The sequence below is a fragment of the Aythya marila genome (assembly GCF_965140915.1).
Source record: "Aythya marila genome assembly, chromosome: 19".
In the NCBI taxonomy this organism is placed as follows: domain Eukaryota; kingdom Metazoa; phylum Chordata; class Aves; order Anseriformes; family Anatidae; genus Aythya; species Aythya marila.
This window is the reverse complement of record NC_139060.1, coordinates 7,092,530-7,106,701: the sequence shown is the minus strand read 5'-3', so window position 1 is coordinate 7,106,701 and position 14,172 is coordinate 7,092,530. Positions and strand designations below refer to the sequence as shown.

The following is a 14,172-nucleotide window of genomic DNA, read 5'->3' as shown; positions in this document are numbered from 1 at the left end:
CTAGGAGACGGGGCCGCCGCCGCTCCGGTTCCCCCCCCCCAAAAATCCGCCCCTCCCCGGTACCCGCAGGGCGGGTGGCGGCCTCTTTTTTTATTATTTTTATGACTCTTTTCCCCTTTTTTTGTTGCCTTTGGACGCGCCCTCGGTCCGCGAGAGTCTGGTTGACCGCGAACGGCGGCGGAATTCGTTCTCCGCTATGGCGGGAGGTGGAGGTGGAGGTGGAGGCGGAACGGGGGGGCCCCCGCGGAGGCCGCTGTGCTTGGCTGAGGTGGAGGCGGGCAGCGACAACGAGAGGCTGGGGGTGGCCCGGGACAGCATGCTGCGCAACCCCCGCATCCTCAAGGTGAGCCCCGGGACCCCCCCGCTACGGGCCCGGGCCCCCCAGGGGCTGATCCCGGGCCCGGGCCCTGCCCCCATCTCCTCCCTGCACCGGTACCCCCCCGGTCCCGGTCCTGATCCCGGCTCCCCCCTGCCCTGGTCCTGGTCCCGATCCCTACCCCGATCCGCCCCCCTCCCTGCTACCCCCCCGGTCTCGGCTCCCCTCTGCTCTCCTCCCGGTCCCGGTCCCTGCCCTGATCCCCTCCCTGCACCAGAACCCCCCCCCACTCCCGGTCCTGGTCCCGATCCCACCCCCGCCCTGATCCCGGTCCCGATTCCGCCTCCCCCCTACCCTGGTCCCGGTCCCGATCCCAGTCCCGGTCCCAATCTCTCCCCCCCCACACACTCCCTGCTTCTGGTCCCGATCCCACTCCCCCCGGTCCCAGCCCCGGGGATCGCAGCCCCAAGCCCGGAGCCGCCTCCCCGGGTCAGAGCCGGCTGCAGCTCAGCTCCCGGCCCCTGGGTGGCAGCAGCCGAAAAGCTTCCACCGCTCCCGGCAGCTGCTGCCCCCCCCTCGCCGGGCTGGGGCCGTGTTCTCAGGGCTGGGGGGCTCCGGGGTTGGGGAGGTCTAAGGGGGTCCCGGCCGCTGCCTCTTCTCCTTGGGAGGGCAGCCGCTTCTACTCAAAAACGCCTGGCTTGGGGGGTTTTGGGGGGTAAGAAACCCCCTCGTGGGACAGCGGTGACATTTAAGCTGCTGCTGCCCAGCCTGCGCTCTCTTGAGGTCTTGAGCTCCCATGGTTATCGCACACACACACACCCCCGGTACTGTCAGGCCTGGAAGTCAGCTGTAAAACTGTGGAATAGCACAGAAAACGGGAGTCCTGCAACACTTGCTATCTGCTCTTTCTCATGAAACTTAAGAATTTAATTTGGAAATGATGGTAGGAAGGTAAAGAAAACAAGTGAGTTCTGTGCTGTGACTCAAAAGGAAGCATCATGATTAATCCAAAGCTTCTACGTGGTTTATTCCCTCTGGATCCTGTAAATTTGACCGGGAGTGACTTTAACTTTGGTTAAAGTGAAATTAGGGCAGAATTTCCTCGCCTAGCTACCTGCCCCAGAAGGATGTGGCAGACCCAGGTGTGAGCAGGGCACCCAAACTCATTTTGTGCTTGCGGTGATGTCCCTGGGGATGGAAGCAGCTCCTCTGGTGGCTGGGGAAGGAGAGGAGGCAGCGCAGCACACTCCCAATCACTCCCAACCATCTCTGCCTTTCCTAGAAAAACAGGCTACTAAATACATTTTTAGATAATACATAAATATAAATCAGAAGCGGATATACTTATATGACAATTAAGGTAAGTTAAGGCATAATTGCAAGGGCTGATCCTGCTTGTCACAATGCATTCACATTCCTGAAGTTGAAATATGTATAACCACCAGTCAGCACCACAAAATTCTAGGTCTAAGAATTTATAACCGGGGTGATGCTGCTAAGAGTGACTCTTCTTCTGTAGGGCATATAGGGCAGGTAAATTGTATGCAGTCGTGAAGATTATGTCAGTTTGGGAGAGATTTGTCCACCTGGACTGGAGCACTCAGCCAAGCGCTGCCTGTCCGTAGGGTTCACTGTTGCCTCCTCCCCTTGTTTGCAGCACTTTGCCCAACCCTAGCTCTAGGGCTTGAGTTCTTGTCCTGCACAACTGTTGCAGAGCACCTTGGCAATGAGATTTCTCAGCAGTTATAAACCGTGGGATGTTTTAAAAAGATTCAAACAGGATTTCAGCTATCTAGCCAGGTGAAATTAAAACTGGACCTAGTTTTGAAGAAAAGTTGTAATAAATTTTAGCATTCTGGACAACTTCTCTCAGAGTTTCCTTGCAAGAGAGTTTCCTTCACAGTAAGCCGGCTGGTAAGGATGTACAGAGATCTGCAGGCACCTGATGCAATCCTCCCTCATGCATGAAGTAACTGGGCTGCTAACAGCGACACTCCTACACTTGGAATCTGCAGTAATTCCACATCACAGTAAATTACAAAAAGCGCAGGTAGCAAATTCTGCTGCGATGGGATGGCAGCTGTGGCAGATGCACTGGTGGTACATGCTTACAGCACCAGCCCTCTGCCTCTCCTCTTCGTGCTTCCAGCTGCAGGCCTGGATCCCTTCTTCCTCCAGGAGAGCCCTGCAGACTCAGCATTTTGGAAACAGCTGCCCAAAGGGTTGGCCAGCACGTCCCAACCCTCACGCTGTGTGCTGCCACCTGAAAACCAAAGACACAAAGATGGTGTAAAGGAAGGGACAAAAGCTTTTGAGACAACTGCTGCTTGGATGAGTGCTTCTAATAGCCATGGGAGGGCCCTGAAGAATGCCCAGCCAGCATTGAGGTTCACCAAGCAGCAAATACAGAAGAACCTGAGGCCCAGGAGTCATGGATAGGATGCTTGCTCCCCAGCCTTCTTCCAAATTCAGTCCCTGACATCCTCGGTGCTCCGAGCAGTGAGCACAGGCAGTGGAAATGTGACGGTCCTCCTACTTTGTAGCAGCTAACTACAGGATCCTCATCCTTCTCTCCAATTCTCTCACATATCCTCCAAATGAGGCTCCACGTACCCAAACAGAGGCCGTGGCACATCTGACTGGCCGTGTTTCTGGCTGACCCTCCTGCCCCAGCGCTGCACAGCCCATCCTCCACCAGGACGTGTCCACACACGGCAGCTATCTCAGCACAAACACAGCATCTTTTCACATACAGCCTTCTAAGGAATGGAGACCATATTATCCTCTCGTAGAATATAGAGTAGCTTTTAGTCGGTCAAGGAATTAGTTTAGTTTAGCAACGTGTGTTTTCTTGCAGCATAAAGCTGAGGGAAGTATTTCATCTAGTAGTGCCAGTAAAAATCTGAGCAAAGCACTTTTGGGTTCTTTGTTTTTACCGGTGAAAGCCTTAGCAAAGCACTTTTCTCAGTAAAAACTTACTGAAAACCACTCTGTGGTACAAAAATAATTCAGCTCTGGGCAGGAAACAAGACTTCACCACGCTTAACACCCAGCAGACCATAATTAACCTCGACAGGGCTGCCAAAGTCATTGCATCGCCAGCCTGTAACAGGCCATACCCCCGGTACGTGGAGGTAAATGTGAAATCACAGCTGTGGGACCAGCCATCAAAGCATGCTCTTACCTGCTCAGGTGTGTCCAGGGGGCATGCAGGGAGCAGGGGCTGGGAGCTGAAACAGCTTCAGAGCCGAGCAACACCCAGCTTGCATTCAGAAGCCCAAACTGAGTCTCAGAAGAAGAAAAAGAAGAGCTGCTTCAGAACCAGCAGTTCCAAAGAGGAAGAAAGGAGCTTTGGATGCTAAGAAAGGCTGGCACCTGTGAGAAGGGCCAGGCTGTGGCCAGGAGGGCTCAGTCCCACTCATCCGCGCGGCAAGAGAACCCGATTTAACAAACAGAACAAAATATTTGTTTTAAAAGCTTGTTATTTACATAACAACTGCTGCCAGGCTCATTTTATTTTTCTAAATGCCAGACCATTTAGAGTTCGTTTTCCTAAGCTTTTCTCTTCAGTCCTAAGGGCTGGAAATTGGGTACCAAGTAAAGGCAGAAATCACTCCCCACATTTTACCTTTTCCTTTAATGCCCGTTCAACCTTATCATGAAATATTTGTCAGCCATCAGACTTCTTACAGAGCAAGGCACTGCTGAGAGTTGTTGCAAACTCATTTTGTTTTCTGGAGACATTCATAGAAAGGACAGCTAAGAAAAGGAACTGGTGGCATTTTATCAAACTAAAATTGTGTCACGTCATGAAAAAAAAAAAAACTCTACTGATGTGAGAGACAACCACGGACAGGTGCGGGGTATGAAAAAGGATATTTACTTCAAGTTGCAAACCGCCACTATCAAAAACATCTCTTGCAACAGTAATTATTGAAAGGGCAGGTTTTCCATCACTCTGGAGCTGAAGCTTTTATTAATAGACCTGCATTGTGGCAGTAACAGGGCTTTTATGTGCCTGAATGTTGTGCTCAATCTTTGAGCCTTTAACCTTCACCTTACTCTTTTTTTTTTTTAAGCCTTCTCTCCCAGTCCATGCATCTTCTTAAGCTCTCCCCACACAGACGTACGATGAGGCAAGGTGAACCTGTGCTGCTGCTCCTAACTCATCAAACCCCGATGTGCCACTCACCTCTGTGATCCTCGTCCCCCTTTGCGCAAGGACAGCTAACCTGTGCAGGAAGAGGAGTTGATAAAATGAAGGCTTCCCTAAAAATACACCCACAGCTGGATGCTCAGAGCTGTACGAGCTGGCAGAAACCATGCAGGTGCACTGTCTGCAGGTGGGACTGACAGAAAACAAAATCATTCCCTCTCCCCAGAAACACGGAGATGGCACAGGTCCCCACAACCTCCTCTGTCCCCACGGTGTGCCCCTGCTCTGCCCAGCTGATCCAGGGCTTCAGACAGCAGCAGAGACCCCAAAGCTGCAGCAGGGCTGGTCGAGAGCAGCCAGGGAGAGCCTCAGACGTGGCAAACACTGACAGCATCACCACCCAGCAAAGCAGCTTCTGCAGGCATTCAGAGAACTTCTCTCAGGTGTTGGCTTTGTTGCTTTAAATAACCATTCTCTTTCCTAACGCTCTCAGCTGTTTGGACTCGATGCATCTATTTAAAACTTGGTCAGGAACCAAATTTTAATTTGCCTGTCTCAGGTGAATAACCCCTGCAACACGGAGGAGAGTAGCCACAAGTGCTGGGAGCTGTGTTTGGAATAGGGCTGCCTTTTATTCGCTGTTAATTATACTATTTACCTCAAATCACTACATGTGCTGAGCGTTCTGCCTTCTGTGCTTGCTGCTCAGGGACGCTGAGGATTAATTAGTGTTTATGCAGCATTTTGTGTGCTTATTATTATTATTATACCACTAGTACTATGATATTTCTGCAATCTAAGGCCAGTATTGTGCTTTTAAAATGTATTCTGAAACGTCTACCCAGTACAGCTCAATAATTCATTAGAGAAATAAACTAATGAAGGGCTGGTTAGTCAAATAATCATTAGATTTGGTTCTGAGCTTTGTTTTGCCAATGCTCCGACTTCTAAGGGTTTTCTTCTCAGCATGAACTCATTTAAGATTTTAAATGAATTATTTGGTACACTAAAAATTAAACTCCTCGTGAGCTTTAGTACCCTCCCACATCCTGCACAGAAACCGCTGGAATAAATAAGGCATTTCCAAGAGGCAAGTAAACATTCTGCACGAGTGAAAATAGTGGATTTTTTTTTTGCATGGTTATTTGAAGACAGGATTTAGGCTGCAAAGTGACGGCGGTGATTCAGCGGGCAGAGGGGCGGCAGCAGCAGCACCGGGCGTTCAGAGCTGCTCGCCCCAAAGACAGGCATGCAGGATGCAAAGCAAGCAAAAGGGCATTTTGATCCTTTATGTGAACAAAACAATGCAAATTGGTGAGATTAATAGGCCCCAAAAACATTACAAGGTGAATGCCTTTTATGTTCGTGAAAATCTTCTATGTTTATTTGTCTAATACAATGGAAATAAAGCTTCAAAGGGCCTTTGATTTAAAAGTGCATTATTGAAGTCAGCCAGCACGATAATAACCATTAGACCGAATTGTTCCATTATGACCCTAACAGCAGAGAATATCTGTACGGCCCCTCGTGTGAGTTGTTGGTGATATAAAATCAGAAATCAAGCTAAAGGAGGAAAGAATGTAGGCAGAAAAGGAAAAAAATAAAATGACAAAAAAGGTCACAAATGTGTCCACTCATAAAATGAGGCTGCTTTACTCGCAGAGCACCAAGAGCTGCGTCAGCTGTAATATTTTGTGATGAACCTAGAACTCAGACTTTACTGAGAGATTTAAGAAACTTTGGGGGAGAGCCAATGCCACTTTATGGTGCTGGCCCCAAACCATTAAGCCAAAAGATGATTTTCAGGCCAATTCAAATCCAAGACACCATGCAAAATGTCGGGGACATTTGAGTCCCTGTCAAACAGAGGGGAAACGTTTGTAATAATCCCCAAGGCTCAAACCACACGTATCTCTCCGTTCTTTTCAGAGGTTATTCCATTCTGCCATTTCAACCAAAAACCTGATAACGTGCCCTTCTTCACAAGCTGTACCCCAAAGCACTGAACCCACCGGGCTGAGAACAGCACCGCAGACCCCACTGAAACTTTTAAGAGCACAGGAACATCTCTGCCTTATTTCCTTCCCACCCACAATAAATACCCCTCCTTTTCTGGAAGGGGCACAAGCAAATGTCCCGAGCATACAGCAGAAGCTGGAAGAGGCTCAGTAAGGACCCTGCTGGGCAGGGGGGCATTGGGCAGGCAACTGCCCAAAGGAAAGGCAAAAGCTTCTTCATTTTTAAACCTTTACTAAAATCATTTTCCCCTCTTTTTAAGTGCTGCATAGCAGAACGTAGAGCAAACAAAGCACATTCCCAGTGATCACAGGGACCAAGGTTTTCCGTTCCACATGTTTGCAAGTTTTTAGCCACACTTTCCCCAAGGGCAGATTGCTTTCCACACAAATTCTTAGCAATGCTCTTATGCTTAATTATCGAATTGGAGAAGCCTTTGTCGTCTTGCAGGGATTGTTTTGTTCTTGCTTGTTGCTCACGTTGTGCAATTAGACAGAACCTGAATTTCTAAGGATATTTTCTTTTTTAACCATTTGTACTTAAAATAAATTAGAGTATAACTTTTCAACTTGCCTGCGTTTGAAGTGACACAGACAAGTGAAAGTGGGGCCCTATTACTAGGTTTCCTATAACAGAAAATCTCAGTATCAGGGAAATTGCTGCAGTTTGATTTTTTTTTAAGTAAATCTACGATATGATTTGTGCCTAAAAAACTTACAAGTCAAACCTGATTAAAAATGATAGTGTAATGGCCCAGCTAGGAGAAAAAGAAAAAAAAAAAAGAAAAAGAAAAAAAAAAAAAAGGAAAAGCAAACACAGTGAGCCTTGTACTACTTAGTGAAGAGCAAGCTAGCCAGAGAAATAAAGATCATTTTCATCACAGGCTTCGGGCTGCTTGCCCAGGTAGAGGAGACCCTTTGTGTGCAGCGTGCTTTTTTAACTTCACAACGCCCTTTGCATTTGCTCCCTCAGATCACCTTCGTGTCTGCCGCGTGTCCCCCGTGGTGGTTCCCAGGAGACACCAATCAGCTGGTCGGGAGGCGACTGTAACGACGATAATTACCATGTATTACGGTGTGTTAAAGCACTAATACATGCTGAAACGCAAGTTTTCCTACACACCCACACCGGCACCACCGCATCCATCGCCGGGCTCTGCCCCTCTCCTCTTCCCACTCCGCGCGGTGCCACCGCGAGGGGCTTCCTTGCTCCCTCTGCCTCCATAATCAGGGAGATAAAATTGTTATCAGATTAGCCCCAGCAATGAAAAGCACAGTCCCGGATCACACTCGCAGTTAGTTAGCATTTAGATAGGCTGGGACAGGGGTCCGTACAATAGGCATCAAAGCTGAACTCTTGGTGCAGCAAGAGGGATTAATTTCTTTAACCAACATGCCTGATCTGGCCTATCTCATTACCCTGCCTTGTCAGTGTCGATGTTAGATTTGATTGAAGATTATACCATTTAGGCCTTTCCCCTGTTTTCCACAGAAATCAGGCCTATTGAATTGCACATTCTTCCATGGGCCCCTGTCAATACTCAGTGGCCTGAGCCTCTAATTCTGCTTCATTTAAACTTCATCAACTTTTCCAATCAAGTGGAAGGATCTGAAATAGGCTCCGTAAGCAGAAAGGCCCTTTTTCCTTTTGTCAGATAATTTATTCTGTTTTCTCCTTCTCTCCCCCTCACTTCCCCACCTCTTTCTCTTTTTCTTCTTTTCGCTCCCTTTCCCTGATGCTGAAAATGAGATTACAGTATTTAAATGACTATGATAATCAATCGGGGGACCTTGAGCCGAGATTGAGGTTAATTTTTCTTAGCAGAACAAAGAAGCGTGATGCCATCGGGGATTTGAAGGTGCAATCTGTGTTTCATGCCTGTATTCCTCCCTCCCAGTCCGAAACTGCAGTTTTAGTAGTCTTTTCTTGTTCCTAACTAGGCGGTTGTTGTGATTTTTAACAGAGGCAACCCCTAGGAGAGGAGAAATGTAATTTTGGGCTGATAAATAGCTAACGGCCTTCAATCAACAATTTTAATAGGAAAAAAAAAATTCACTTACATGATGTGACTGCAGATCTAATGAAAGCGCTATCATTGCCTTCTTTATTTTTAAATATACTAGGAATAATTCTCAGCAATGTTAGAAGTAGCCCTCCCAGCCTGCAGAGCGGAGCTGTGAACTTTGCAGCGAACGCCCCTTTCATTCAGCCACCCTTTCTGCTTAGCAGCTCTCTTGGTTGCCTCGAAAAAGTTGAGGCTTTCGTCATGATTTTACTAATCAGAAACGGAATCGCTTATGTTCCTCTTAAAACTTGCATTGAAATGGCTTGTTAAGCCTTTAGACGGTGTATTTTCCCTTGTAGCACAGCAGTATTCACTCACCTGGATCTTTCCCTCACCCTTCTTAGGAAAAGAGAATGAAGAAAATATGTATTTCTTTGCTTCCATCCTAGCTGTCTTGTCAGTGCTGTTTTACATGCTGCCACCCAATGTTATCTTTTATTTGTGTCAGGAGAGAGGATATGACAAGTTCAGTATACAATGTTCATTTGGCAAGGCAAATTTTTCATACCAATTTTGAGTAGAAAATGAAACCATCTTTCAACAGAATGAGCAACATCATTTTTAGACAGACTTATTATGAGAAGAAGAATTGCAAAACTTTATTTCCCTGCATGATCCCCCGAAAAAAAAAGCCTGGAAATGAGACATTTAAACAAAAAAAAAATAAATACATGTATGAATGTTTGAGGCCATCAGTTTGTTTTAGAAATAAAAAATAACCACCAGCTGCTGTCAGGTAGCTGTGGCCTCCTTTTTGTTAATCAGATGCTGCTGAAATTGGTTGCATCATAATGTAGCTTTGTTTCAAATCTCTTAAGCTGTCAGAAGATTGGGAAAGGCAGACCGACTTTAGAAGTTTGTCAGCGTTCACCAAGCAAAACAGTCATTAGTCAACAGCAGCGTAGGCTGAGATTTTCAAAGACACCCAGGGCCGAAGCAGGGTAGGGGGCTACGTCTTGCTGAATTTCAAAGGGAGCTGGGTGCTTCGCCTCCCTCTAGAATCCCCGTTGTAACTTCTGGTCATACTAAAAACTCTGAACAATCCAATTAACGGAAAAAAATCTCATTAGAAATTCAGTTGTCTCCGTTTCCTGCTCTCTCTTGTCTGTGCATCCTGTGTTGCAAGGTACACAGGTACGGCAGCCTCCCTAGGAAGAGGCTCTTCTTTTTTTGTGGTTCTGTTCAGCCCCACCACAATGGGCTCCTGCTCCCTGGCAAGGACTCTCTGGTGCAACTGCACAGCGAGGACCCCCAAAGGTTAATTAAGTATTTATTAAGGAAGGCAATATGTTAAAAAAGGACTGTAAAACCTTCAGTAGGTGGTGGAGTTCATTTTAGCACCCAGGATCCCTGCAAGGTCAGGAGGTGCAGTATAAGCTGTGCAGGGTTGTATGTCTCCCGTGTTCTGCAAGTCCCCAGGAAATCACAGCCCACAATGGGGTCGGGATGCTCTCTCATGCCCCAGCTATGGCCTCCTGTGAATTTTACCAACAGCAAAAGCAGCAGCACCTCCAACGTGCCCGTTCAACCCCACAGACTTCAAGAAGCCATGCGTCTTGGGGCAGCGGTTTGCTGTGAGTCTCTCTTTAAGCAAATGTTGGCTCACCATGGGGAAATTAAAACTCCATTAGATGTTGCCACATTGTAGAGCAGACCCCATTACAGCAGTTGCGTTGCAATTAATTGGTTTCTTCTGATACCACTTAATTCTGGGAAGGCACAGATAGAAGGGAAGGACAAGGCTGATCTAAACAATAATTTCCTAAAAATGATACAATCTAAATAAACTAATGAAGTGATTACATAGTTATTAATCTAAATATAAAGAAAATATTGGGTATATAACAATTTAAAAAATATGATAGACTTAAAACCGCGCTGGTTAAAGTCATCATGAGGCAATCAATGTTTGTGCTTGGAGATGGAGGGTGGTTTAACAGATTAATTACATTTCTTGCAAAAAACTACCAAAGCATCCCATCTTCATCTTTTGTTTGCTCCATTGTTCATGCTGCTTTCTCAACATATAGACAGAAGGGGTTCTGCACGCATGGCACTGCAGGTTTATGGGGTGGGTTTTTAAGGTTACTGTTGGAGTAAGAAATGTAGAGCTAAGCAATCACAGAAAGTGACTCCCTTACGTGTAGACAGAATAATTAAATAATTAGTAATTTGGAGCTATTGTGGCCCAGGAAGGGCCCTCCATGCAGGCAGTCGCTCAGCAGAGAGGAAAAAGGGAACTGCACGCTTGGGCACCCACTGCACCAGCACCTTGGGTGCTGTGGGGCTCCTTAGAGCCATGCGATGTCCCCCGCCTGCTGCCCTGCTTCCATACAGCTCTTCTGTGCAAAGCTCATCTACTCACATTATGAGGGAGAAAAAGTATTTGGCTTCTGGAGAATAAATAACTAGGCCTTATAAGTCATTAAAAATGTATTATAAGAAAAATACAGTGAAGCTATAAATAGGAAACAAAGCAGCTTGTATATAAACTTTTACAAGGACTGTTACTCAGACTATCGTCACTGCCTGGTTTTAAGTGAGTTTAGCATCCGTGATCTCCAGACTGATATCCCTTGGAATTTCGGTTCTCCAGCTCGGGCACTGGCAGCACGTTGGCCTTGAGAAGCCTCCCCCAGTTCTGACAAGGAGCATTCAGTGACAGAAGCTCCGCTCTGCGACCTGCTCAGCCTTTCTCCAGAGCCCACCACAGTGAGCGGAGATGGGTTCAGCGGGGCTGAGCAGCCCCAAACTCAAACTTTTTTTTTTTTTTTTTCATTTTTAAAAGTAGAAAGGTTTTACTTATTTCAGATTCACTTACAAAACTGTATTGGTGACTCGGTGGCAGTCTGGCACATAGCAGTTACTTCCATAAGAGACATCACCTCTCCCTGCAAACCTCCACAGGTACAGATCTTGACTTAACATGAAATGAACTCCATGTAGCAGCACATTGATCATTCAGTGACCCATCAGTAGTCCTTTTCATTACTTAAACACTAGTCGCTGTAGGTAAAGTCAAGTTTACCTAGTCATTTTTAAACCTTTCTTGAGGAGCATGCCTACTTTTACAAACAGCATCTCCACATTCTTCTTAATGCTCCAACTGAAGTCAAGACAACCTTGATTTCAGGAGGAGACAAACTGCACTTTGTGTTTTCAGACTTGAAGGTTGAGAGTTTTTGTCCTTTGGTCTGGCGTACCTTGGCACCCAGCAGCAAAGAGCTCAGAGCAGCAGAAAGCTCAGACTTTCAGATATCTTCAGCTGTCGGCTGTTATAACCAAAAAATAAATAAATACTAGCTGTGGCCCCAACATATGGACATGGAAAACTCCACCGCAGAGTACCTGGAGTGCTTCAACTCCCACAAGTAGCTAATAGGTTGTTCTAAGGGAAAGACTGGGTTGACTTTGCTGAACAGTGATGAACAATTAGGGATCTCAGCACACAGGTGTGCTGAAGTGTCCCTATTTATACATTTAGGTCAGGAAAAGCAGGCCGCAGATCTAGATAGCAAATCCTAATAGTCTTAATTGTGGGGTCTTGGTAAGGAGGAGGTTTTGTGCAATTTATGTTTTAAGAAATGTGATGTTTCCATCACTACTCTGCTGAACACAAAAGAAAAGAAGCTGCTACAGTCTGGTTCGGAGGAAGAATGATTGGTTCGCAAGAGAAAGAAACAGCCAGGGGCTGGAGGGCAGTTTTCAGATCACCCAGAGGGTTGGGGTACTTAGGACCTGGGGTCATGCTGTCCTGGTCGTTTCCATTAATGTGGCCCTCAATACCCTACAAGAGTTTGGGAGATCTCCACTTGCCTATAATTCTCAAAGATGTAGTGACTCAAAGTAGTTTCAAAATCAGCCTCTGTGCTGCCACTGGGGTCATTCTGCCCAACTCCAGCAGCAGGGCACGTGCCGCAGGGCTGTGAGAGAGAGGAAATTTGCTCTTCTGCCCAGGCACGTGTTCTGCTCTACCCTGCCAGGTACGGAAACCCCTGGCTGTAAACTCTGGCTGGTGTGTTCCATTAGGAAAAAAAAAAAATGGGTCTTGCTTCTGCAAAAAACATGAAATTCAGCAAGCAATGGTTGGAAAAAGCAGTTCTCTTTTCATAAAAGATGGGTGCTCATTTTCTTTTTAACCTAAATTCACAGGAACCTCTTTCTAAAATCCTCCACCAGCCTCCTGCGGGAGGGGTCTGGTCCCTCACCTCCCTCCTGCGAGGCTGTCAGCGTGCAGCAGTCCCTTAATTTGAGAATTTAACAACTAATTCCAAATTGGGACATCGGAAAACCTGTGATCCTATCTACCGTGTCTATCCTGTCAGATGCGACTCTGCTTTCATTGCCCTGAAAACAAAGGGGGATAAAGTTGAACACATGGTATCCTCGACTAGAAAGGACCTTGCTGTAAGAGGATATTGAGTTGTTTCATAAAGCCCAATATTACGCTTGAATTATGCCTGAATAAGGAGAAAAGACATTGTTAAAGAGCCTTAAACATTGACCATAGTGGATCTTCTTTCTTCCAAACCTTTCGGTGGTGGTGGTTTGGGCTGTTAATGATTTGGTATTGTATTTATAAGCTGGCAGGGTAATCCAGAGAGCAGCAGGAGGGGCAGTTGTCTTAAATAAAGCTTTACAATGCTGCTAATTAAAATGATCCTTCCTCTCCCTGTGATGACTAATGAGACAGAAAGAAGAACTGGGGAGGGTTAATGAAAATGTTGCCATGAGATTCCCTATTTTTAATTGGTCTTTTTAATGTTTTAATCTCCTTTATGGTGCGGGGGTGGAAATGGAGAAATTCTCTTTCAACCTCTCTTGTACCAAGCCCGATGAGATTGTAATGCATGGCTTTTGAAATGTGCTTTTCTTGATATATTGAGAAGCTAAGTCTGAGCCTGAGTGTGTGAATGTCTTGAGATGGAAGAACCAATTTTGGACTTAACCGAGAACAGAAACAAGAAATGTGAAATCTGTTTTTAAGCTCTGCTTCCAAAACTCCAAGGGAGCATTCGTACCCTGAGGACTGAGGCTAAGATCTATTGTGAGGGATTGGCGCTGATGCTCAATAGTATTTAGAGCTTCGGGTCATGATGCTCTGTTAAATGCAATATTTATCCCATGAGCATGTCACAGTTCACCTCAGATGTCAAGAATTCAATTAATATTCTATTTAATAGAACACACCATGACCTAACCTTTTAATACTCTTAGTGAGTCTGAGCCCTCCTTATTAGTGTCACTCTCTAACTTTCCTTCTCAGCTGATGCATCAAACAACAACTGGGATGGGGAAATTGGGAGCAAAGAGAGAGGGGAAGAGATTTAAATTACTTTTGGACCTCACTGTGAGGATTCAGTAGCTTTATCCCTTGTAAAACTCAGTTCACAGGGGGTGAGCACACCCTGCTTTTCCCATTTTTATGGGGTTGACATCTTATGAGTTTCAACTTGCTATTGATGTAAAAACACAAAAGGCACCGCCAAATTTTTCATGGTTGGAGTTGGTCTGCTTTTTCATTGAAACAGCATTTGTCCTTCCTCACACCACGTTATCCAACTTAGGGTCAGGGGGAAACTGTTCATGTGAGTAACACCTGCAGGATTAAATCTCTGG

The 14,172-nt window shown here is 46.1% G+C and overlaps 1 protein-coding gene across 1 annotated transcript in view; it reads left to right on the top strand.

Annotated features, from left to right (window-relative positions):
* The first annotated feature begins 134 nt into the window (after positions 1 to 134).
* Positions 135 to 14,172, top strand: part of CFAP77 (cilia and flagella associated protein 77) — a 60,458-nt gene continuing 46,420 nt past the window's right edge. The window contains exon 1 of the mRNA XM_082775928.1: positions 135 to 343. Within this exon, the coding sequence (XP_082632054.1) occupies positions 197 to 343 (147 nt within the window). The 5' untranslated portion in view covers positions 135 to 196. The remainder of the gene's footprint in view (positions 344 to 14,172) is intronic.